The sequence below is a fragment of the Betta splendens genome, chromosome 4 (genome assembly GCF_900634795.4).
Source record: "Betta splendens chromosome 4, fBetSpl5.4, whole genome shotgun sequence".
Taxonomy (NCBI): Eukaryota; Metazoa; Chordata; class Actinopteri; order Anabantiformes; family Osphronemidae; genus Betta; species Betta splendens.
The window spans coordinates 9,050,435-9,075,296 of record NC_040884.2 but is presented as its reverse complement, the minus strand read 5'-3'; the positions used below and the strand labels follow the sequence as shown (position 1 = coordinate 9,075,296).

The 24,862-nt window shown below is 49.9% G+C and overlaps 3 protein-coding genes across 5 annotated transcripts; 1 reads left to right on the top strand and 2 right to left on the bottom strand.

The window, feature by feature from the left end:
• Positions 1-1,250: 1,250 nt before the first annotated feature.
• On the bottom strand, positions 1,251-5,216 carry tmem44 (transmembrane protein 44). Of its 2 annotated transcripts, none has more exons than XM_055508132.1 (9): positions 4,908-5,216; positions 4,657-4,783; positions 4,498-4,588; positions 4,254-4,411; positions 3,863-4,030; positions 3,624-3,782; positions 3,473-3,541; positions 3,237-3,374; positions 1,251-2,287 (listed from the first exon to the last, which is right to left on the bottom strand). In XM_055508132.1, the coding sequence occupies exons 1-9, from the start codon at positions 5,090-5,092 to the stop codon at positions 2,084-2,086; spliced, it is 1,299 nt and encodes a 432-aa protein (XP_055364107.1). In that variant the 5' UTR covers positions 5,093-5,216; the 3' UTR covers positions 1,251-2,083. The 2 variants fall into 2 exon arrangements, with proteins under 2 accessions (XP_055364107.1, XP_029004542.1); XM_029148709.3 differs by having other exon boundaries at positions 4,104-4,411; positions 4,908-5,214.
• Positions 5,217-5,589: 373 nt separating this feature from the next.
• lsg1 (large 60S subunit nuclear export GTPase 1) lies at positions 5,590-10,128 on the bottom strand. Of its 2 annotated transcripts, XM_029148708.3 has the most exons (15): positions 10,033-10,128; positions 9,690-9,820; positions 9,205-9,331; positions 8,887-9,007; positions 8,714-8,800; positions 8,449-8,535; positions 8,308-8,368; positions 8,025-8,201; positions 7,583-7,948; positions 7,319-7,420; positions 7,104-7,247; positions 6,794-6,917; positions 6,625-6,704; positions 6,229-6,399; positions 5,590-6,136 (listed from the first exon to the last, which is right to left on the bottom strand). In XM_029148708.3, the coding sequence occupies exons 2-15, from the start codon at positions 9,786-9,788 to the stop codon at positions 5,963-5,965; spliced, it is 1,920 nt and encodes a 639-aa protein (XP_029004541.1). In that variant the 5' UTR covers positions 9,789-9,820; positions 10,033-10,128; the 3' UTR covers positions 5,590-5,962. The 2 variants fall into 2 exon arrangements, with proteins under 2 accessions (XP_029004541.1, XP_029004540.1); XM_029148707.3 differs by lacking the exon at positions 10,033-10,128 and having other exon boundaries at positions 9,690-9,915.
• Positions 10,129-10,921: 793 nt separating this feature from the next.
• On the top strand, positions 10,922-12,846 carry fam43a (family with sequence similarity 43 member A). Its single transcript, XM_029148918.3, has 2 exons — positions 10,922-11,048; positions 11,161-12,846. Coding segments are annotated over exons 1-2 (1,071 nt in total). The 5' UTR covers positions 10,922-11,047; the 3' UTR covers positions 12,231-12,846.
• The last annotated feature ends 12,016 nt before the right edge of the window (positions 12,847-24,862 follow it).

The window sequence follows — 24,862 nt, the reverse complement described above, 5'->3', positions numbered from 1 at the left end:
TGAAAAAAAAGTGAAAAAATATTCATGAAAACTAACAGATAGGTGAGAATAAGCAGTAAAAGTTTTAAAATGTTTTACAAAAATGTGCTTTGGACTGATCTGTTCCTTCAGACCTCTTTTCTAGCGCATATTGGTGTGTTGGTAGAGGTTCTCCACTTGGCTGAAGTCAGAGGCTAAGCAGCTCACGTGAGTCACGACCACGAGGAGATCATGAGTACAGTCGGGATGTGATTGTGCTAGAAAAGATATTTGACTCATACGTGAACTGTACCACAATTATTTGGTGGGGAGTGAACAAACGTTCATCTGAAGTCTTCTGTCTCTCTGACTCATTAGGTCCACGGACCAAGTTCTATTATTGATTCAAGCTTCTACAAAGGGATTTATTGTACTTTTTACTCCACAATTGTCTGACAACTCTATTGTAGATGGAAAACTCAGGGTTGTTTCAATCAGTAACAATCGAGCGCTGTTACTGATTTATTCCTGCTCGTCGGCCCCTCTTCAGGGTTTTGTGTTACCCGTGAACAGCCCCCCCTCCCTCCCTCCGACACGCAAGGTGAGCACAATGCTGCTCCGCTCGTCATCTTTTATGTCCCCCTGCAGTGGAGCGATCACGGACGCGTGGGCCAAGGCAAACAGAAAGGCCCGTTCCCCACCGTGCCTTCAGATGTGCTAATCCTTCCCCTTCAACATGTCTGCAAACAGAATTCCACCTTTTTCTGTGTGGGACGCAGCTTGCGTTTTGTTGTCATTTGGAGAAAGGACTGAGACGAAGGCCAGAGATAGAGCCGTGCTCGCTCAGTATTCGACGTGACGTCTCGTGGCATTAATAGAGCACACATTGTTTTCTTAAGACTTAGCGGCATACCTGATGATGACATAAAGAGTAAAACAACAGAATGAAGCAGGCACATTTGGGAGACATCATGCAGACGTCCAGTCCAGTCCAGTCCAGTCTAGCCCAGTGGAAGCAGAGGTCTGATGGGAGCAGGGCTTGGTTGTCCTGAAGACCTCCCAGTTGCCTCAATTGGCTATAAATCAATGCTAAAGCTGAGATTTTGACTCATCTGGTTTCACTAGGTTCATTAGTCACATCCCAACATAAAAAAACCAACAAGGGTCAATTTGGTAGAATCATAAGTTAAATATAGTTTTTTTTTATATTAATAAAATCAATCCAGAATTACACACAAATGACCCAAACAGACGATTAAAGAGCATTTTAGATTGAATAATACAAGATGAGGTTCTTTTTGTCCTTTAATCGTAACGTGCTCCAAATCATTAACGATGAACATAACTTATTGAAACAAAAACATGATTATAGTGAAAATCAATCAACTTGAATAACGATCTATCTCCAGTCCTTGTGTTTCGTGTTTCCAGGGCAAACGAGGCGTTGCGGTGCATTCACTGCCGCTGCTGATATCAGCAGGTTCTCGGTTCCGCTTCATTAGATGTTTCCCAGTCGTTTATCTCACACATGTCACTCGAGGAAATGTAACGGGGAGGAGAGAAATGTCCCTCGTACCTTTGCTCTAATCTGTGTATTGTTCTGTTATCAGGCCTCAGAAAGCCCCCTCAGTGATAGATCGGCCCGGTTAGTCGTCCAGCACCGTCGGATCAGGCTGACGGACAGAGGCCTGGGCGCGACTGAGAGGACGGAGGAGCTCCGGCCGTCTAGTCCGCTGCTTATCGGCCCCGCCGGCGCATTGTCCCGTCCGGGCCCGATAACCCAGCTCGTCTAGCAAAATACAGGATATGACCCAATAACCCGGCAAAGCAGCGGGGGACCAATATTGTTTTATTGGGGCAGGTCCTTTCTGGAAACCTTCCTGACGGACCTGGGTTCTCAGGCCACTTGATGAATGCGGTCAGTGCAGTGACACGCAGTGGAGCAATGCATCCGCCATCACCCAGCAGCGCCAGGCCATTCACTGCAACCACCGCTGGTCTTTGGAGTCCGGAGTTTATTACGCGCCAAAACTAAAGCAACTAAAGAAACAGACAACAAGAAAATACCTGCAGCTCTTAGAACGGGACGTTCGAGCAGGAGATGTGTGTAACGCCCACATCACGCTCAGACAATTCTTGCCATTTCGTCTAATCTCACAGAGACGCTCCCGTCCTCCTCTGCACCAGGCGCCGTGCGTGGGGGTCCAGACGTGGCGCAGGCGTGGGGGGGCTGGGCTGCTTTGGGCCGTTCTAGGAGGGGGAGCTTCTCCCCGGCCGGCGCGTTTGCCGTCGGGTCTCTCCACCGAGCGTGCGCCTCTGCAAAATCCCACTGTAACATATCACAAAGAATCACAGGGCCCAGATTGAGGCCGTACCCTCGTTCCATCGGGTCCTCTTGGACATTAAATGACTCAATCGCTCCCATGAAATAAGAATAAGATGAAAACCCGTAAAAAGCGTTCACACGCGGCTGAATTCCAGGCAGCAGGCATCATCATGGGACCACAAACATCTCCAAAAATAGCAGAGGGCAGCAGCGGCCCCCTAAAGACAAGGCAGGCATTTTGCACCACTTCCTAGGCAGACAGGGCCGGCCCAGTGTTGGTATTTAATCAAAGATCCTTTACAGCAGAACAATTGGGCCACAAGGCAAATCCTAAACAATCCCGCCCCTGGCTGTACGCACGCTTCTCATATGAGCTCAAGGCCCCGAGAAGCAGCCGGCTTGTAATTTCACACCCCTTAAGAGGTGAGACTAGGCCTGAGAGAGGAGAGACGAACGCGAACGAAGGCCAGGCCTGCTGTGGAGCCAGGGCTTTATTTAATTGTGTGCTACAGTCCTAGAACATGCTGACTGTGCTGCTCATTACAACAAATGTCCCGTGGACGTCTGCGTTACTTCCACAGGCATCACTTGGAAACAGCGCTCCACTGTCGCTTTTTTTAGTTTTAGTGACTATAACGAACTGCTGAGTCTGAAGAAGGAAGTGCAGTAACAAACGTCTGGGGGCAAAATTCCGTCTGCACAGTCCTCAACTACAGCGTGCAGCCATAACTAACATAACCCGGAATTGCTCTGCAGGGCCTCAAGGCTCCATCTACTTCATTAAACCGTTGACAGTGACTTCATTGTTACAGCTATGACTCACATTACACAAGAAAACAGCAGGGAAACACTCCCCTCTGTCGCCACCTAGTGGTGGACCCCATATTGTTTCACCTGTTCAGTTTGATCATCATACTTGCTCCACGTGCTCACGTTCGTTAGCCGTACGCACCTCCAGGTCTGAACTGAACGAAGAGTCGCCGGATGTGTCGGTAGAGGAGCGGCCGTCAACGCGCAGTATTCGCACCGTTCTGCCGGGAAACCGGTCGACTCCCTTGTCTTTAGCCACCGTCACCTCTTTCAGACAGATCTGCGAACGCAACGCACAGGTGTGTGTTCACAGGAGGACCGTGACCTTTGACACAGGAGTGAAAACACACATGTGCGTTACTCGCGTTCTGTGCACACTTTTCGTGCAGGGCGGCCGCTGACGTCCATGTAACGTCCCATTTCACTCACATTCTGAGCACTTTTATTCTAAGAAAAAAAAAAACCGTTCATGATGGCAGGCAGTGATATTCTCCATGTAGATGCAGCTGAACTGACTGATGCTACTTGCCTTTGTATTTGCTGATGAACGAATCTGGGCTCTCTTCATGCCGGCGTTCTCCTCATCAGCGATGCCTGGATCTCCCAACAGGCGCTCTGTGTCTGAGGAGAGCCTCCCTGGTTGCGGCCCGGCGCCCCTCATCCACCGACACCACTGGGCCGCCAGAATCTGAAACGCCGGGTTAAAGATCGACGCGCGACACCTTCCAGACAAACGCTCGGACCCCCCGAGGCTCTGAGCGAGGATACGAGCAGATCCAGGGCGGCGCAGCAGACTGCAGACAGCAGCCACGGCAGCGCGCTCAGCAGGAAGCTGCGCCGAGTGTCATAGAGAAGCAGGGCGGCGGCGTAGAGCGCCCAGGCCGCTGAGCTCAGCAGGTCAGAGGTCGCGGAGGCCCAGCTCGGCGACTGTCTGCACTACGGGGGGGGGGAAAAGCAGAGGTCATCGCCGCGGAGCAACTACGCGAGCGGGTCGGCGTGCCGTACGTACAGGTCCACAGAGCGCCGGGAGCCTGGAGGAGCAGGCGATGACGACGGACACCAGGCCCAGCGTGTAACCCAGGGCGGCCGTGGTGTCCTGTTCAACGGCAGGTGTGAAGCGCTGCATCCTGGCTCTCAGCAGGGGGTCCAAGCGGCTTACCCGGGGAGCGACGCGCAGCAGTCTCCTCCCGACGACGGGCCCGTCTGACGGACGGCTGAGCCCGGACCGGAGGAAGGCCCCTGCGATCACCATGAGGACGCACACGGCGAGGAGGCGCTGCCTCCTCCGCCTCCCCCTCAGCAGGCGGCGCCGCCGTTCTGAGGGACCACACGCTTTGGTTATCGGAGAGCGTCCCCGATAACGCCGGTGCTTTTGCCTACTGGCTTCTGGCGCTCGGACTCACCGGTGGTGGAGGCCCTGCACAGCAGCGCCGGGAGGCAGCAGGACGCAGCGTTGACGGCATCCACGGCGGCTGCGGAAGCTCCCACCAGGATCTGAAAGGAGACGGAGCTCGCGTTTGGAAGTCACGGTGCCTGGAAGAGCGCGGCCGACGGCGCGGTACCTGAACGTGCAGCTGCCTGGAGAGAACGGCCCCCACGGTGCCGCACAGGTCACCGATGAAGCAGTAGAGGAAGACGCTGCTCGCGCCAGGCCTCTGTGCCCCGTATCTGCAGCTCTGGTACACGGACCTTCAACAGTTGACGCACGCACGCACGCGCACACACACACGCACGCACGCACGCACGCACACAGTTAACGCCAGAGCTTTAGCAAGTCATTAGGAAATTGAATGACGCGGCTCAGATCACGCACAGAGGAGCCGACAGGAGCAGGAGCAGCACGGAGACGGCGCAGAGGCCGACGGGGACGCACAGTTCGCCCGCGTCCCGGGAGAAGCAGGCGGCGAACGAGGCGACGCAAAAGTCGAGTAAACGAGGGAGCAGAGTGTCGAGGCTCCCTCCGTATTGATCGTCCGCGATCAGCGCGCGTTTGTCCATGTCTCACAGGCGGTCGTGTACGATAACGCGTCCGGTGAATGAAGCCACCCGCTCCGACACGCGCACCTGACGCGCAAACTGGGCGTCGGACGCATTTGAGGGAGGGGCCGTCACGCCTCAAAAGCGCAGGCTCGGCAATAAAGTCTCACTTTATTCCCCCAGGCGTCAGTTAAAACCACTTTTTAGTTGGTTTATTATTATTTGTAAAGATTTTTTTATTATTTATGTCGTCACAGCTGTTCGTCCTTTGTGAGCTGCGTATTTCATGATCTCGTTCCCTCGGTGGCCACTTTATTAGTTACACCTGTCAACTTCAAGTTCTTGAGCTGGTCCTGGTGACGGACGCATGCTGGGCCCCAGAATCCCCACCCAAACACGGACTATCACATATATTAATCCATGCACCTGTGTAGAAAACTAGATTATTTTTCATTCCAACATTGCTCCATGTCATGTCATCAATTGTAATTTAATAAAAATAGGCAGACAAAGCAACATAAATGTGAATGTGTTTTAATCTATAATCCATTTTAAGTACATTAATCATTACAGTATGTTGTATCCCAACATTCAGCCTATGATTAATAGTCCACATGGTGTCAAAACAGCTTCAAAGTACAAACTGGATATGGTGATTCATTTGGATGCTGGATCAGTGTCTGAGCACGGAACACACGAGACAGTTGATGGAATGATTTGCACAAATCTGATCTTGATCCTGAGCAACACGTGGCCCGTCCACACTCACACAACTGAAGTGTTTATTAAATGGCATTATTCATACAGACACGTCAAAGCTTAGATTCCCTTGGAATCACGTGTGTTGTATCTGAAATTAACAGCAGCGAGTTCATAGACTTCAAATCTTTGTCAGGCGTCCAGATGCTTGTTAAGCCGTCGCACTTTCTCCTTTTTATTTCTGTTGCCGTGTTTTTTCCAGGGCTTCCCCACCACCGCCTCAGCGTTCCCTGGGCCGACAGGTCCACTGCCTGGTTTGTAGCCCATGACGGCCTGGACCCCTTTGGTCAGCGCCCGCACATTTTCCTGAAGACAGAGATCAATATTCAAACCATTAACTTTACCATGAACATCCTCTGTGCAGCCGCGTTTTAATAGAGGAACTGGTTTAGTTTTACCTGGTGGAAGAAATTCTTGTCCACCACATTTTCGATTCTCTTGACCTTCTGTTTCTTTGTTGTTGTGGAGAGGTCACAGATATCCGAGTCCCTTTTGTCAAACTTGCTGTGTTGTGGCTGGAAGTCTTCAGCATTAATATGTGGAGGAGGATGGCAATAAAGGAGCTTGCCCTGTAAAGAGTCAATATTATATAGTGAGTTGTAGTCAGGCCACATGTTAGTGGCCACCATTACTTTAGTGATGTTTATTTTAGTAAAGAGGGCTATTCTACACAGTCTACAGCCTGAATGGTGCCTCGTCCAACCAAAAGATCCCACTTTCAGTAGTTCCCAAACCAAAAGCAAGACTTTCTTATAGTTGAGACTTTATAAATATGAACCTGGTCTGGAACATACACTGACGTAGTCCTTTAGGATGTACCGGGCTGATCTGGACTGATCAGGCTGGCCGTGAGACGTCATGAAGCCTCTCATGTCTGAAAAAAGTAAAAGAGAGCAAAATTTAACAAAAGGAAGACATGAAAACAGAAAAAATGGACACACAGGAAATTGTTTAAAGCCTCACATCCATAAGCCATGAGCAGCTCTTCTGAGGTGGGGGGCCTGTCAGGGTCTTCATCTTCGCGAGGCCGGATTATCATGATGCCGAAGGTACCTTCTAATACGTGCCGTGGTATCGTCTGACACACTTATCAAATGAGTTAAGGGGCAGAAACCTTTTAAAAAATAACCAAGTAATGCACACGAGTAACATCTTTTAGAGTAAACGTGAAAGTTAGGTAGATCTAATACAAATCAGTGATGTTCACCACGTTTACCAATTATTATTTCAGCAACTTAGGGAATCCAGTCCAAAACACTGTTATACAGGATATCAGAGAGACTGCAGGGACGTGATCCCTCATCTGATCAATGGGCAGAATCCCTGAGCAGATCATCTCAGCTTTGGTGGAAACAAAGGAGGGCATGACCAGACCTGGGCAGTCACAGAGGCACAGTCCTGGCTCCACATACAGCGTCTGTGATACATGTAATACCAGTCAGATTTCTGTTGTTGGATGTAGTTTGTATTTAAAGAGGGGTCCTTTACCTGAAAGTGCTTGGTGTGTCCAGGTGTGGCAGAGACAGACACCTTCTTGTTCCTTAGAATAGTGTTGATGGTGGAACTCTTCCCTACATTAGGATACCCAACCTGTTAAATCCACACACGTTGAAAAACAATGAATGAGGCTTTTATACATCCAACACAGTTATGCATTGATTTGGAATCAATCATAAACGACAAGGATCTTGCTGGGGTAATGTTTGGGTAAAGCTTGCAGTAAACGGTGGAAGAGCAGGATGTTTTACCCACCAGTCCTACGGTCAGTTGTCCTTCTTTGCACTGGGGCCCGTTGTGAACAGCCCTGAACATGTCCAGCAGCTCATCCTTACGCAGCAGCCGGCTGGAGTTGTAAAAGGGGGATTTGCTGGATGGGGCGGCAGATTGCGCCTTTTCTTCATCCTCGTCTTCTGAGCAGGTGTACCAGTCCTCCTCGTCCACAGCAACCTCCTGCTGTTCTTCCTCTTCACCACTTTCTTCGCCCTCTTCATCCTCCTCTTCCTCCTTCGTCTTCAATCCGTCTTCATCTTCCCCTCTTTGTCTGACGTCTTCATTACACGTCTGCCTGTCCTCTTCTGAATCACTCCCTCTAGACTCTTTGTCTTCCACCTCCATTCCCTGTGGAGAAATATGTTTGAGACATTTACACTGTGCTTCATCTAGTGTGTAACTCCTCAAACCTCCATGTCCTCACCTTGTCCTCCGCTTCCAGCCTGTTGTTCTCAGCCAGAGCAGACCAAAAAACTGCCCTCACTCCGTCTTTTTCAAAGTGTTTAGCCCAGACTCGTCTCTGCTCCCTCGTCAACAGGTCTGCCTTGTTCACCAACAGCATGTTCACCTTATGCTCCGACACCTCCTTCACATACGACTCCTAGATAACGACAAAGATATGCATAAATAAAAGTGTAGCGCCCAGATCTCACACACACTTCACACAAATTTCCACTTGAACACAGTTTAAAAAGGAATCTTCCTACCAGGTCAGGACATCTGAACAGCAGTGGATTCCTGGCATCAACTATTTGAACAACAACATCACTAGAAAGAAAACCATGCTGTGTTAAGCATTCACTCATTAGATCAGGTTTGATCTGACAGCTTTACAGAGTTTGATCTACCTCCTCTCGATGACTCTCCACAGCTGCCGCCAGAATTGAAGATTCCTCTCAAATGGGGTAAGAATTAGCTTCTGTTCTTCTTCCAGCCTTAAAAGCAAAATGTGTTGAATCACACCAGATAATCTAATACAAACATTCCACTAAACCTGCACAATTGAGCAAATGAACCGATGCTCATAATTGTTTTTAAACATTTTGACTTATTAAATGACACTAATGCTTAAAAAAGTGTTATTACATTGAATTATTTGAAATAAATACACACTGTGCAAGCTCTCGTCTCCATTCCAAGAAGCTGTCTCTCTCTGCCTGCTGAAGCGCATCCGGACTTGTGCTTTCATCCCAGTGAGGCCTTAAAATTCACACAGAAATGCTACAATGTAAACACTGCAAACCAATGTTAGGTTTGATTAATCTACCTTGATCTGTCTCAATTACCGACGAGGAATTCTGAGGAAATGTTTGTTGTCTTCATGGAGCTTCTTCAGCCTGGTTCTCTCCTCAGCTGTTATTAAGCCTGTTCTGGCTTCTGCCGGCACAAACTTCACGTTGAGTTTCTCTATAAAAAAGGTTGGAAAGGAAAAAAGTCAGGAACTGTGATAAAAAAGACAGAGATGTAGTGCCTAACAGTATAAGAACATTTTCCCTATCCTACATGTCAAATGTACTGAGCAAAGCAAATTTGCTTTAACAAAGTAAATGAATATTATACATGATGTTTATGTACAGTTTAATCATAAGTGAGGTTTCTCCTACCAGCTACAAACTCAGTTCCTGCCAGTTCAGCGGTGGCCAGAAAATCATCCATGGAGCTCTGTTCCGTCACCGACTGCAGGTTCAGCCGTCCCCAGTCGTAGCCATCATTCAGTTCACTAGTGTGGAGCTGGACGGGAGATAAATCAGTTACATCTAATAAACAGCCACACTTTAATCTGGGTTTCTATGGATACCACAAGAAAATCAGCATTAGACACACAAGATGCTACTGGTACATACTAACTCAGGACGTTTTTCCATGATTACCTTTTATCAACACAACTCGTATGAAGTATCTGTCCCCGAAATATATTTTTAAAGCGTTTTAAAGGATTAAATACATAAGGAAATACGATTTTCTTAAGGGAGTTTGGTGCAAGAAACGAGCCACACTTTTCAGAACTTTCTACATCACAAACAAAAACGCGTCTCTAACAGTGGGTCCACTATCATAACAGCAAAGACCTGCTGGTGCTCTGTCGTACCCATGAGTCGACCCTCCTGCTTCCACGCACTGCCTGAAGTCTCTCCTTTATCAGGGCTCGGCCCAGGCTGCCTCCTCCGCCGGCTTTCTTCTTGCCCATAATAACCTCTGACTGTCACTTCTCACAATACCCTGCAATTTAATTAAACACAAACTTTCAAGACGATATGTCACCAGCTACTGCGGCCCATGTGCAGTGGGTTGTTGTCGTCAGAAGAACCGGAAGTGGCTCAAACCAACCCGTTGAAAAGCTGAACGAATCCACGGTTACTACTCAGACATTATAGACATTTCTATTTAATTTAATTATATGTTATTTCATGTGTTATGCGAGGATATTTAACCTGTAAATCGCGTCATGATTACCGCTGCACTCAAAGACTTTAGACTAGAGAAGTAATGGTAGAATCCACTTGTAGGTCGAACTTTTAAATGTGCTCGTAGGAAAAAAAGGACAACTCTCACAAACGTTCCCTGTCCGGCCAAAAATCAGTATATGTAAGTAAGTATAAATGATACTAGCATATTAATTGTAAATATAGCAGCCTGTATAAAAATATCATAACAGAAATCTATAGTATGCGAAATATCAATACAAAAATACGCAGAATTATCAAACGCATTGGTTGCTGATAACCACCCGAGGGCAGTATATAACAGCAAGATGTAAAAGACCAGTTTGAAAGAACTGAACATTTTTCTGCTATATAGTGTAGATTATAGCTTTCATTTCAGAGTCAAATATATATCAATAAACATGTATATACTTTATTTTATTTGACATGATAAGTTCAGCAACACACATTTCGTTCTTGGTAAAACACTTGTAACCAAATAATACATTAATCTTGAAAAGTGCTAAAAGCCTTACAAATCAATTGTCAGTTTGTTTCTTCATTTATAAGTTTATTGTTCCTGTCGTTTATATGATGTTACCATGATTAATTTAATGTGTTGGAATATTGAGCTTGAGGTGTTTTTCTAAACAACGAAAAGTTGGGCTGCTTTTTCGGCTTATGTTTATTTTCTGTTTGTTAATGCCATTTTGTAATTGTTGCATAAACAGCCTGCTTATAACAGCTCGTTGTTTCAAATACTAAATCTTAAGTATGACTCAATACAAAAATATCTTGCAGCTATTTGGTAACACCAGACACACGTGAGGGGTTTCTATCAATGGATACAGTCGTCATAAACCAACGTTCCCATTTGGTTCGGCCCCCCCCCCCGTTTCTCTGTGAAATGGTTTCTCCCGCTTTATAAACAGCGAAGCTCGTCCCACGCCTGAAGCTTGTGCTCTGCGCTGCAACGAGAAGACGAATCTATGGATGCGAGCGCACTGAGAAGACGCACAGATGAAGTACGGGGTCTTTGCGTTCAGCCTTCATAGAGAAGCACATAGCGGGTCTGACGAGCGCTTTATAGAATTTAGTAGAAATATAAAGTATATTTTTTATTTCTTTTTCTCCCAGTGTTGCTGTTGACTGGGACCGCCAATAAAATGCTGCCTTGGAAGAAGAACAAGTTCGACCTCATCGAAGAAGACAAGCAGTCCAAGCAGAAGGGCTATGCGGTGAGTCTCAACTACTCCGCGCTCACCTCCTTCGCCAAGTCCTGCCCCGAGAGCGCGCTCAACCGAGTGGGCAGCATGTTCAAGTCCAAGCGGAAAAAGGTGAAGATCACCAGCGAGGACCCCACGTACACGGTCCTCTACCTGGGCAACGCCACCACCATCCAGTCCAAGGGAGACGGCTGCACGGACGTGGCGGTGAGCAAGATCTGGGGCAAGAGCGAGATGGGCAAGAACGGCACCAAGATGCGGCTGACCATCAGCTCGCAGGGCATCCGCATGGTGCACGTGGACGACAAGGCCCGGAGGCCGGGACACCTGTACCTGCTGCACCGGATCACCTACTGCGTCGCCGACCCGCGGCTGCCCAAGGTTTTCGCGTGGATTTACAGGCACGAGATGAAGCACAAGGCGGTGATGCTGCGCTGCCACGCGGTGATGGTGTCCAAGCCGGAGAAGGCCAAGGCCATGGCGCTGCTGCTGTACCAGACGTCGGCCACGGCCCTGGCCGAGTTCAAGAGGCTCAAGCGGCGCGACGACGCCAGGCACCAGCAGCAGCAGCTCATCGGGGACCAGACCATCCCGTTGGTGCCCATCCGGAAGCTGCTGAACGGACAGTGTTACTACAAGCCGCCGGTGGAGCGCAGCCGCAGCGCGCCCAAGCTGGGCTCCATCACGGAGGACTTGGTCGGGGAGGAGGAGGAGGAGAAAGCCATGCACTTCGAGTGCGAGGACATCCTGGACACGGACGATGAGCGTGTTGCCAACGGTAAACACGAGTTGACTCAGATTATTAATGACTTGGGAGAGATGAGCATTGGGAACGATGTGCAGACGCTCAAATCTGACCTCCGAGTCACCAGACTTCTGTCAGGGGAGAGCACGGGGAGTGAGTCGTCCATCGAGAGCAACCAGGAGCCTCCTCCGCTCATTAATGGCTTCGAGGAGATAAAGGTGCAGGAGGTTGCCTGAGTGACTTTGGGCGCGTTTAAAACCATTTCCTCTGTGTCGTGTCCTCGTGTTGGAGAGTGTTTGTCCAATCTGTGCCTCCATGAGTAGCGGAGAGGGTTCAGTAAAGACCCCCCGGGGTTCTGAGACCGGGGCCCGGGTGGTATTTTTAAAACTGTGCAGAGCAAACACACTAAAAAACATGGAGAAAAACAAGTGCACGCACGTTTGGGAGTTAATTGGTTGAACCCACACAATCCCAGGACACACTGCGCTAATTCCATCTCTTTTATTTAAGAGGATTTGCTGTAGCCTCAAGCTTGTTTACCTAATGTCTCTTCTCTCGTGAAAATGGCATTTTTCTGGTGAAAAGTGCTCGTCGTGATCCAAAAAGAACCATTCCGATGAAAAAGAATGTTTTGTTTTCGTCCTGAGTGGTTCTGTGAGTCTCATTTCTCCACCTGGCCGCTTTTCAATCAGCCTGTTCATTTATTTCTATTTTGCATTGTTGTGGAATTCACTCAAGTATTATGTTGACTACATGTACATATGTTTGTTGGAATGTTGTCTGACACGTTTGTGTCATATCTTTGCTGTGCAAAAGAAAAAACACCTTAATGTATATTGATGTAAAGTAAGATGTTTTAAGTATAAATGTTATTTTTTAAAGAATTAAAATGTGGTTTGTTATGTGAACCTCATAGAATTATCAATAAAAAATATAAATGATATGAAGTTGTCAATGTTGATATGTGGAGGTTTGCGTTGGAAAAGCTGAGCGGGCTGCGGTCCCTTTAACGCGGGTGGGGATTTACCTTAACCGACTCAAAACCGGGTCAGACTTTCGCGCCTACGACACAAGCGCATCCAGACACGTGCTGCGGGCGGAGACGTCATCGGTGCAGGAAAACAGCAGTGGCTCCTTCTCCACATCGCTGCCTCCGCGTCTGACCTCTGGCCTCGGCAGCAGCAGCAGCAGCCGCCCGAATGAGGAAGACCCGCCGCTCTTCCTCCTACTTCCCTTTCACACGTACTGCAGCAACAGACCCACACGTTTGCCGCACAGCTGCTGCCGAAGCCATCGACTCAGACCCAGATATTTTTGCACACAAGCTGTTCGAGCCGCGCATCCAGCTGCCAACAGCAGCGGCGGCAGCAGGCGAGGGAGCGGGTCCAGGCGAGGTGGGCACGGGCAGCGCCGTCAGAACAGACTGTTTCGGCAGCTGCCACGATCCCGAGCGGAGGCATCCGCTGGAAACCAAATCTGCCCCAACACGGCTTTAAAGCGAGACCCAGACAGAGGGTTCATGTATTTCAGCCAGAGGATTGTGGGTCAGTGGATCATAATGAATCTGTGTGCTCAGAGGACACACACACACACACACACACACACACACACACACACACACACACACACACACACACACACACACACACACACACACACACACACACACACACACACACAGACAGTAGTAGCTGTATTTGTGAGTGTGAAACCTACTTCCTCATACAGGGCCCCGTCGACACCCGCTGCAGCGTCATGGAAGCTGCAGTTCGAAGGCAGCGTGACATCAGCGCGCGCTCATCTTAATGTAATTAGCGATCGGCCGCGTAAACATGGAGACGGAGCCGGCGGCCGTTCGCCTTCGCCTTCCTCCAGCTGCTCGACGCAGTCATCGCCGGACACTTCTCCCTGACCTACATTCACAGTAGTGTTGTTTTATGTGGTCTGACCCAAAACGACATGAGGACGTCACCCTGTAACTTCACCTGGATCAGCCTCCATGTCCGTCCAGCATCTCGTCATAACGTCTGTCTGCAACAGGTGCCGACTGCTCACTGCATCCAGTTGTTTCCTCTGACGTCAGACACGACTGAATTCAAGTTGGATTGATTCTAATTAGGTAATTTAGAAAGTGAACGTTTGCAGGGCATCTATTTTAATACTGGGCAATTGTTCAGTTTTGTTGTTGTTTTCGTTCTCATCACTGAGCGGCCTGCTGTGATTAGCCACTGTACACTGAATCATCCCCCAACCATCAAACGGGCAGGCTAACGTGGTGCTGGAGGTGCTGGACTGACACTGGAGCCTCACAGCAGAAGTTTCTAATTACCAGCTAGCGGAACATCGCCACGGGCCACCGCTGAAGCGGATCAACGCCGGTGCCGGGCCTTCATTTCTGAACCGTGCCACAAAATCTGTTGGTCTATAATGCATGAGGAGAGCTGGGGAAGCACCGGAGCGATGGCGAGCGTGTCTGGGTCTGATTACACCAGCTGCACGACAGGGGTCGAATCAGAGCACGGTGTGTGTGTGTGTGTGTGTGTGTGTGTGTGGGGGGGGGGGCTGGTGACCTTCTCCTGACTGGAAACGGACGCCATCAGCCAATATCTAAGTATAGCTGAGAGAAACATGTCCTTGCCTGCCCGCAGAGCATAATTAGATGCTGCATGTAGACTGTGTGTGTGTGTGTGTGTGTGTGTGTGTGTGTGTGTGTGTGTGTGTGTGTGTGTGTGGGCAGGTGAGCGTGCATCACCACCTCGCCGCGGAGGTGTGTAATTAACGTGCCCTACAATTACGCAAACCACTGCTCTTGGGCAGACGCGGCTGCTCTAACGCTGTTCCAGTCACTCGGGGCCGCGTGCACGCGGACACGCGCGCGTGCCGAGTCAGAGCCCATCGGGGCTCCAGGCTGCTTCTCGTTAGCCCGACGCTGACAGCTGTCTCTCAGCAGCGGCCCGCGTCCGCGCGTGCAGGTGCGCTCGAGGTGGACGCCTCCTCAAATGATTTCCACCGCTAGAAATCAGCAGGTTTTGCTCGCGCTCCTCGTTAGCCTCCCTGAGTTCCACTCATTACGGGTCTCTCCCGTCGGTGCGGCGCACGCGGAGTTGCGCGTACTTGCAGAGTGTTTCATCACTGCGCGTCCCGTCGTCCAACCCACGGTTCCCCGCGTGGATCGCGGGCGCACGACGCTCCGCGCAGTCGGTTTCAATAACGAGCGTCCGCGTGCGCGTGCGCGGGCCGAACCCCGTGGGGCGCGAAACTCGAGATGCCGCGCTGTCCCGGCCGCCGCTGCGCTTGTTTTCCACTCGCTCCGACACAAAAGCGTTGCCCCCGGAGGGCCGCGGGTTTCGGGGCCGCTATTTCTGCTCTCTCCGTCCGTTCGCATGGAGGAAATGGAATCATGACAGGGGAGAGCGAGAGAAGCTCGTGGCGTGACCCGCTCCACGGTGTGACTGTCTCAGCTGAAGTCACCGATCCAGATACGCTATCAGCACATTCAGCCTAGAACGGCACCTGAGGTCCGTTAGTGAGGGAGGAGAAGGAACAGCTCTGAGATCAGCTGATCTTAACCTGAGTCTGCAGCCGTTTCCTGTCAGCACCGTGATCCACGAGCCTCTCTGCAGGAAGAATGGAAACAGAGGAGGCTGCTGTGAGACCAGTTTGGGTCGGTACCGCATCCACTGGGGAACCGGGAGGGCCTGCGTCGACCGGTCGGGGCAGGAATGTGTGCTGGTATGTTGTTGTGTGTGACTGGCAGAACCTGTTCTCATCCACCGGCGGTGGCGGAGGCGCCGGGAACGGGTCCGGTTCGACGGCGCTCACCGTCCCAGCAGTGGAGATGGGTCTCTGCTGAGGAAGCGCTGTCGCAAGTGGAGCGTGAATCTCTGAGTGGCGCCGGCGGGAAAAGCGGTGTGAGCGACAGGAAGCCTTCATGTTGACGGAGGCCGAGGTCCTGACGCCCGCATGCGCTCAGGTTTAGGCAACAGAACCGTGGCCGAGGCCGGTTTCGCTGAACTCCAGCGTCTCAGCAGGTTCTTTTAGGAACTGTCAGACGTTTACGCGGAGATATTGACGGTGTCAACACCTCGTGACGCAGCGCACGGGCTAAAAGAGTGGAAAACGCGCTGTCCGATGACATCACAGTGCAGCCCAGGCTGCGTCTTTCTTCAAAGTGGGGCTCATGTGTTTCGTGGAGGACGAACCGTGACGGATCATTGCACACAATCTGGACATGTCTGTGACGTGTGACTCATCCAGGTGAGGCTCTATGGTGTCAGGCTGCTCCACCGTCCTCTGGGACCAGGACCTGGGCTGGACCTGGGCCTGGGCCTGGGTCTAAACCTGGACCTGGACCGGTACCTGGACCTGGGCCTGGCCCTGGACCTGGGCCTGGGTCTAAACCTGGGCCTGGACCTGGGCCTGGCCCTGGACCTGGGCTGGACCTGGGCCTGGGTCTAAACCTGGGCCTGGACCAGGACCTGGATCGGTATCTGGACCTGGACCGGTACCTGGACCTGGGCTGGACCTGGGCCTGGGTCTAAACCTGGGCCTGGACCAGGACCTGGACCGGTATCTGGACCTGGACCGGTACCTGGACCTGGACCGGTACCTGGACCTGGGCTGGACCTGGGCCTGGGTCTAAACCTGGGCCTGGACCTGGACCGGTACCTGGACCTGGACCCACACAACGTAGAGCAGTGTTCTCTGCTGAGCGGCGCTGGTGGGTGCGGGTGGGGTTTCCTTTGGGTTTCTATTTCCAGTGCGATGAACTTGGATGAGTTGAGAGTCACTCTAAAGCCTTTGCAGTAGAGTTGCATTAAAAAAACCCAAAGCAGCTTAAAACAAACGAGCCATTAGACGAAACAAGGTTCTGGATCAAGTCAGCAGAAGGTTCCGTGTGTGGATGTGGGGGAAGCCGGCTCTGGTCACCTGCCTTTCCCCCCCCCCCCGCCCGCTTGGGATCCAGCCAGATGGCATCTCATCTCCTCCAAGCCTTTTAAAGCTCCTTAAGGCGCCGGCCACGAGCTCCAGGAACAACAGCGCGTCGCTGGACTTCCGCCGCCTCGCCGTGTGACCGCTGCTGCTCCTTCCTGGAGATCAGCGGGGGGCGGAGCCTCCGCTCTGGGATCCGTCGGGCCTTTTACGTGTTGGAAGTTGCAGCTGCAGAGTTTGGTTTCCACCACTACATGTATTTCCCCGTTGCAGCTGCCCAGAACATAAAAGGCATCACTTCCTGTTCACGGGGGGGGGGGGGGTTTCTGCCACCTCACTCACTGCCACCTTCCACCGTTCGCTTAGACCAGCACCTTTTTATTAAAAGCCTGGACTTTGTGTCGCGTTCGCCGCTTGCGATGACACACTTCTCTGGATAAATTCATAACTGATTAAGAGAGTGTTGCTGCACTGGCTCACACTTTATCTACTGTAACTTGGGTTTGAGTTGAATTCCAATGAAACACGTGTCAACAACAAAACGATCCAACAGAACAACGTGCTGCATGTGATTGATGATTAGTACAATGATGTAAAATGAAGATAAACACAAACCCTGACTCAACAACAACATACACAACACAAAGGAACACAAGTAATGAACCCACACAGAGGGGAAAGTCCCCTGAAACACACAAACTAATGCAAGATGTCACTTCTGTGTTTCACATGAACCCATCATGAGCTCAGTGGGGGACATTTTGTTTTCTTCTCTGACAGAAATGAAGAAAACTCAGAATGCACCATGTGCACATGTGTATGTCCTCACGCATGCACCGACACACACACACACACACACACACACACACACACACACACACACACACACACACACGAATGTAAAGCTATATGAAAACAAACAAGCCAGTGAGATTCCTGCGGTGACCTTTGACCTTCCTCTGACATTCCCCGCTTCTGCAGATGAATCGCGTCTGGCCCCTGGACGTCTGAATGTTATGTTCCATCGACAGCCGCCCGATGCGTCGCTGCCTGAAACAAAAGACAGAAAACACGTCCTGGTCCGTGTTTAACTCGGGCCCGGCGTGTTGTGGCGGCGACGGGGATGTTTGTGCTGCCAGTGCAGCCGGGTGCCCTGTAGGTTATCAGTGTGGAATGACTGGCTTCCTAAAGGGCCTCGAGTTAAAGCTCAGAAACCCATGAAACTGTTGAGAAACATTTGACTTTGTGCGACAAAGTCACGTTTGTGTCTTATTCCTTCGTCAGCTGACAACTTTTCACTTTATCTCTTCTTCCTTTCACCCAGTGAATGTTTTCTATCTGCCTGACCCGGTCCTCTCTCTCTGTTATGTGCTGTTTACGGCGTTGTGTCTCAGAACAACAGGCTGTATACGTGTGTGTGTGTGTGCGTGCGTGTGTGTGCGTGTGTGTACGTGTGTGCGTGCGTGTGTGTACGTGTGTGCGTGCGTGTGTGCGTGCGTGTGTGTACGTGTGTGCGTGCGTGTGTGTGCGTGTGTGTGTGTGTGTGTCTTCCAGCTTCCAGACAGCATGACAAAGAGAGCGTGGCCGTTTCAGAGCTCAGGCCTCCGTCATTTCCTTCCCGTTTCCTTCATTTCATTCTCCGGTCCCCTGCTGCAAGCCGACCCCCTCTTTCCTCCACCTGGAAACACACAAACACAAAGAATGTGACAGCGCCACGCATTTTTACAGACGCACGCGCATATTATTCGAGGGCAAAACGAAAGCAGCGCAATGTATGTAGCAATGCATTGGGATGCAGTGGAACCAGTTCTGCGTGCGCCTGTTTTGATATTGGTGTGTTTTCTGGACAAAAGCGAAGCTGCAGCATGTGAGCGCGCGCACACACACACACACACACACACACACACACACACACACACACACACACACACACACACACACACACACACACATGCTTGTGCACATACGTGAGGCATCTATCATGTGTCACGCACACACGCTAATCGGGTCCTGAACCGAGTTGTGAGCAGCGCAGTAATGCAGACCTTCGGGTGCAGCAGGTTATCATTAAAATGGGAGTAAGCAGGTGCAGGCTAATACCTGGGAGGGCCTGTTTAAATGTGAGTAACTGCAGCGCGGCGACACGAGGCCGGCTGAGACGTGCAATCATGGCCAGAGGAGCGTCTTTAAACAAGGTTGCAATCCAATAACATGCGTGTGGGCTCGGCTGCAGCCGGACCAACACAACGGGCCCGGCCCAGCTCCGCATGAGGGTTCTGCAGAGAACCGAGGCTTTGCTGGTGTCGCACGCATCGCGGTGCCTGTCAGACGTGGGAACCGGAGGATCCGCTGGACTGGATACAGAGGATAAGCACATCGCTCTGTAATCCTGCAGCTTATGAAAATGAAATTGACAGATACCATTGTTTGCTCTAATAAGCAAATTGTACAAACTCCGTGCGACAGGAATGCTCCCAGTCAGGATTCCTGTGATTAAATGGGATTGTACGGCACTTTGTGTGCATGCGTGTGCGCGTGTTTTCATAAACAGGCCGCGCTGACGAGCTGAAGGGAGAGGAGAACGAGCGATCGCTTTAAAGCAGCCGGGCTGTGAAAGTCACCGTGCAGCACCTCTGCCATGAGCAAAAAGCAGGAGGGAGCGCGAGAATGTGAAATCCTCCAGTGAGACGAGGCCAAGCTGGGGCCGGACGGGTCCCCATCTGTCCCCAGAGCAGTCACGTGCCTGCGGCCCGGCCCGCTCATCCAACCTGTCCAGCGAAGGCGGGCTGGAATGCAAAGCCGCTCATATTTGGCCTCTTTGAAGAAACCGGCATTCCTCCAGCGGCTTAAGAGAAAAGAAGATGAAAGGAGGAGAAGAAAAAAACGTTCAAAGGAAAGAATGAGAAAGAGTGAAGTGGAGGCTGCAGGAGGGGGCGAAGCCCGACGCTCGGACGAGGAAGGAAACGGCTTCGTTCTCGTCCCCGGTGGCTCTGTTTAATTCCACACCGTAACGTTTTTAAATGGCATTGACATTTAAGCAAGCGCATTGTCCCGATGGTTATTATGTAGAAAACACATTACAGAGTACGGAATAATACTTCTGAATACTGGTGGTGGTTGACTGGTGGCGACCTGAAGCTACCTGACCAGCCTGTTTATCACCAGTCAACAGGAAGCCAGCCTAAAAAGCCTCGGTGACGATCTGGGGCGTATCCACTGAAGCACATGCACGGTTGAAAACTAAATATGCTAAAAATGTTGCATTTGCGCATTTGTCTGTCCTGCAAAGCTTGGGCTGAAACGCCGGCAGCGCGTTCTGTGCTTCCGCCTCCTGCGACTCGGTGACTCGAGCTGCAGTCCATGTGTTTTAGGATTACTGCTCATTTTCCTTCAGGTTTTTCGCTACATGCAAAAACAAGCCAAATTGGGTTTAGTCTGCATAATCTCCCAATCTGGCCAGTGATCACGCTCCTGACAAATCCCCCGTTGGTCCAGCAAAGTTCCCGTCAGTGCAGAAGCGACCGCGCTGCACCTGTGATGGGACCTTTAACCCATTGCAAGCGTGTGGGATCGATGGCTTTAAATGGAACCCGGCTAATGAACCGGGCTGGTACAGTATAATCCTGTACGCTGCAGAGCCCAGAGCCCAGAGTGAGTCTATTTCCAAGGAGGGTCTGAAAATGATAATTAATGTCGCTCGGAATAAATGTGTGCTGGTATTTAAGTATAAAAGTGACATTTGAAGGAAGGATCCTGTGTAGACCGAGTCCATTAGCAACGCTGGCATTTAGCGGTGGTGCAGCAGGTAAAGAGCAACGTGAATGTTATTCTGACTTATTTATGTGAGCGCCTCGGTTGACGCAGCAGAACAAAAGCTCCGAGGGCAACTCCCATAAGCTCCAACCTGCCTTAACACACCTAATTACAAAGACTCGGCTTTGATTCCATCGTCAAGGAACGGCCTTGATCATCGTTCCTACTGCAGCTCGAACGCCTTGTTGAATTCACATTCCACCCGACGGCTGAACGGGAGACGGAGATGAATGAAATCAGGAATCACAGGGTGAAAGTAGGTCAGAAAAAGTGAGCGTGAGGCATCTTGGTTTGTAGATATAGTTTGTAATCACTGACATCCTAAACTCTCTTCCTGCTGTTAAAAAGGTGAAATCATTTGGATTGACATTTAAGATCACATTGTTTTTTTAATTCTAATAAAATCACCTGAATGATCAGAATGATCACGTTTAAATATGTTTGACACCAAACCCTTGTATGCACATGGCTACTAGCTATGTTAATTTCTTAATTAACACACACACACACACACACACACACACACACACACACACACACACACACACACACACACACACACACACACACACACACACACACACACACACACACACACAGCCAGGAGGAATGTGCGTGTTTGCTTTGCGTGTGCTGTGTGTCTTCTGCAGGGCTCATTGTTGTTGTGCAGAGGCTCCTCATCTGCCAGAGCAGCAGAATCCCTCTTATCTGGATGGGAAACGTCGTTTTTCATAGCTCTGCACTCGGAGCCGACTCTGCCCAGCACAGTACTCAGTACACAGTACACGGGCGTGCGGTTAAAATAGACAGTGAACACACGGTTCATGTGAAGCGGCTGCTGTGTGGGTGGGAGTCTGTGGTTGGAGGGGCTTAATAAAGGCCGCGTGGGCATGAAGGTGTCGCGGGTGGGTTTTTTTACGCGCCTCTGTCTCCGCTTTCACGGAGAAAACTCCCTTTAATGAATATGCATTGATTCCAAAGCACTTCAGACTTGCACAATTTGGATCAATTTAGAGTTCAGTGTCCTGCTCAAGGACACCTAGGCACACGAGCTGCCAGGCCTGTGATTAATGGACAGCACATAATACCTTTTAATTAACCTCCACAGTAAAAGGTGGCGGCAGCTCTTCCACAGGGTTTTTTTTCCAAGGACAGAGGATCAAACTCCATGTTGTACAGATTGTACAGCGCTCTGAAGCTTTGACAGGCAGTTACATTAGTGTCATCTCCATTTAAGGTTTGCTTTATGTGTAAGACTATAAAGTTCATTCAACAACCCTGCGTGAGATTCCCAGGTCTTTATCAATTAGGAAGGTTTTGGTGTAGTAGCAGCTGCAGCCGCCCAGAAAAAGAATCAAAGTTTTCATAATGTTTGAGATTTTATAACTTGACTTGACATTTTGACATTTTAAAAGAAACTATGCAAGAAAGAAGAAGTGAGCTGGATCTGGTTACATTTACTGTAAAAGGAAATCTTGCTGCATAATATTTACAGTAATTGACAAAAGTCCATGAAACTGATCACACTGTGAACCGAAGAGTTTCTTTCTGCGCCTTTGAGAAACGCTGGATAGAGTTTAAATGTGTCTGCGGTCATTTAAGTTAGGATGCCGTTGAAACATGTCGCAAACGATTCGATTGTTATCGAGTGACGGCCTCTTTTCAAAAACACAGAGCTGCCAAAGACTCTCAGAGCTGCCAGCGCATGAAATTGCTCATTTCTTAGTTACAGAGTTTTGCTCTTTGCTGAAGTGACAACATCAGTGGTAAAAGTGTGGGATCGACTGTGGACATAAAAAACTAAGCATCACTGCAGACTAAGAAAATGTGAGTTATAAAAAAACATACAGTGTGTGTCTGTGTGTGTGTGTGTGTGTGTCTGAGACAGAGAGATCTTAAAAGCAGATACAGGAGGATGAGACAAAGACGGAGCAATGGGTTCAGGGTAACACACACACACACACACACACACACACACACACACACACACACACACACACACACACACACACACACACACACACACACACACACACACACACACACACACACACACACACACACATATACAGGAAGCTAATGGATAAACAGGCGTCATGGCCAGTTGAACAGACGGCTTCACTCAAACGTTATTCTGGATTCTGACCTGTGCTCTTCAACCTCTCACGTCACCTCTTCTGAATATAGAGTCGCGGCCTTTTTCTGTTTTTAGTGTCTGCTGAAACTCTCACATTCTCTTTGTAGCAGTAAATATACTGAACGCCATTTTATTACTGGGTAGACACCACTGGCCTTTCTGGAGCCAACCTGCCGTGCACTCATTGAACCCCCACACTTTTCTAACAAACAGGAAATGGATAAGGACGGCAGCGTGTCTGACCATCTCTCAGCTCTTCCATTCCTCCAACACCACGTTCTATTGTTAAAGTTGAAGGCCGTGCTTCGTACATGTTGTAGACCAAAATAGCGCTGGCTGGTTGTAAACAGGAAACAGGACAGAGGCACTGACTCCGAGTTGGACCGGGTTTTTTCAGCTTCCTCTGCATCGTCATCTACCGCTTGGGGCTCTTTGGCAGTTTAGTCAGCATCCCTGGCTCAGTGGATCACGACCCCCCCCCCCCCCAACAGGATCAGCTCACCCCCTCCAGCTCCTCCTCTCGCACTCACGCATTGAGCTGTACAGTCAACAAGTCCACACAACGGCTCCTTAGAGATAATTAACTGATTCTGGGGGTTATTACAAGGAACACCTCTGAAAATATTTACACATGAAAGCACAGAGCTGAGAATCCTGGATTTCTGCCAGAGGGCAAGTGTGAAGGAGTTCTCAACACTGACTCTGTTTACTTTTAATCACTGAGTTTACAGCTGTTAATCCACAGAGAGCTGCTGTGGAACATCCACCAGTTGTGTTATCGTATCTGACACACAGGGAAACAAATGGACGGACCATGAACTGCCACCTGAAAGCTCAGATCAGTTTCTCCCAAAGTGTCAAAACAGGTCATAAACGTTCCAAACTAACAAAACAAATCCCGCTTTGCCTTGTTCACACTGACAGAATGTCCTTAGTTGTTATTGTTTGGATAGAATCTGGTTTTAATGACTCGGCTTAAATCAGTTTTGGACGACAAGTACAGAAGAGTTTCGTCCCAGACATGAGGAGCTTTGAAATGATGGCTTGAGTGGAGTGTGTTTATTCAATTAGTGTCAGTGTGAGAGTCTGAAAACAGAACGCTGTAAAAGTTGTTTAAGCGTTTGAATGTTTCTATAAACAGAAACAAGCAAGGCATAAACACACGTAGAGAAGCTGTTCCAGGGTGAGGAGGCGAAAGGAGGCCAGAGGTCAAAGGTCAGCTCTGCAAAGCTAAACTGTTAGCTAAACTATTTTGTCAGTGTTATTATTAACTGTAACAGGTGTTTAACATCATGTTTTATTCGGGTGCTTTTCTTTCCACTGTGCTGTAATACATGGCTTTTATTGCAGGGTTCAGGTTGGATTTTAGGCAAAACAAAGCGACTTCCTGCTGAGACAAAGCAGAGGATTGTGTGCGTGTGTCTGACTCTTCTGTGCGACTTTAGGCGCTAGCTTCCACACACCTCGCAGAGCCTGATCCCCGTCTGGCCCCTGGCATCCTCCTCTGTCTCTGCCGATTAGCAGCAGGGGATGCGGTGACTGTGTTAGCTGTCGGCTTCACCGCTGACTCAGCAGCACAGCTAACATGAAGTAACAGCGTGCTCATGGCTGCGAGGAGCTTATTTCACCTCGCCCTGCTGTATTTTTACCCCCCTGACTTACTAGCTTACTCATGTTGACTACATAGTGCGCTCAGTTTAACCGGAGCAGCAGGTCTTTGGGACGCGTTGGCGGGTTGTTGCCGTTCCTCTTCCCACACCCACCTACTCGCCCTGATTGAGACTCGCCCCGTGCAGACGGGCATTCACAGTAACCGACTTCAGCAGAAGCCAGATTCAGTCCAAGGACATGCGGAGCGCGTCGTGCGGGCGCTATACTTAGCAGGCGCCGGGCAAAAGGCAGGCAGACGACGGAGCTGTCGCTTTTTCGAGGCCCCTGAGAGCGGTGACGCGGCCTGGACGCTTCCCTGCGCCCTGAGCCGCGACA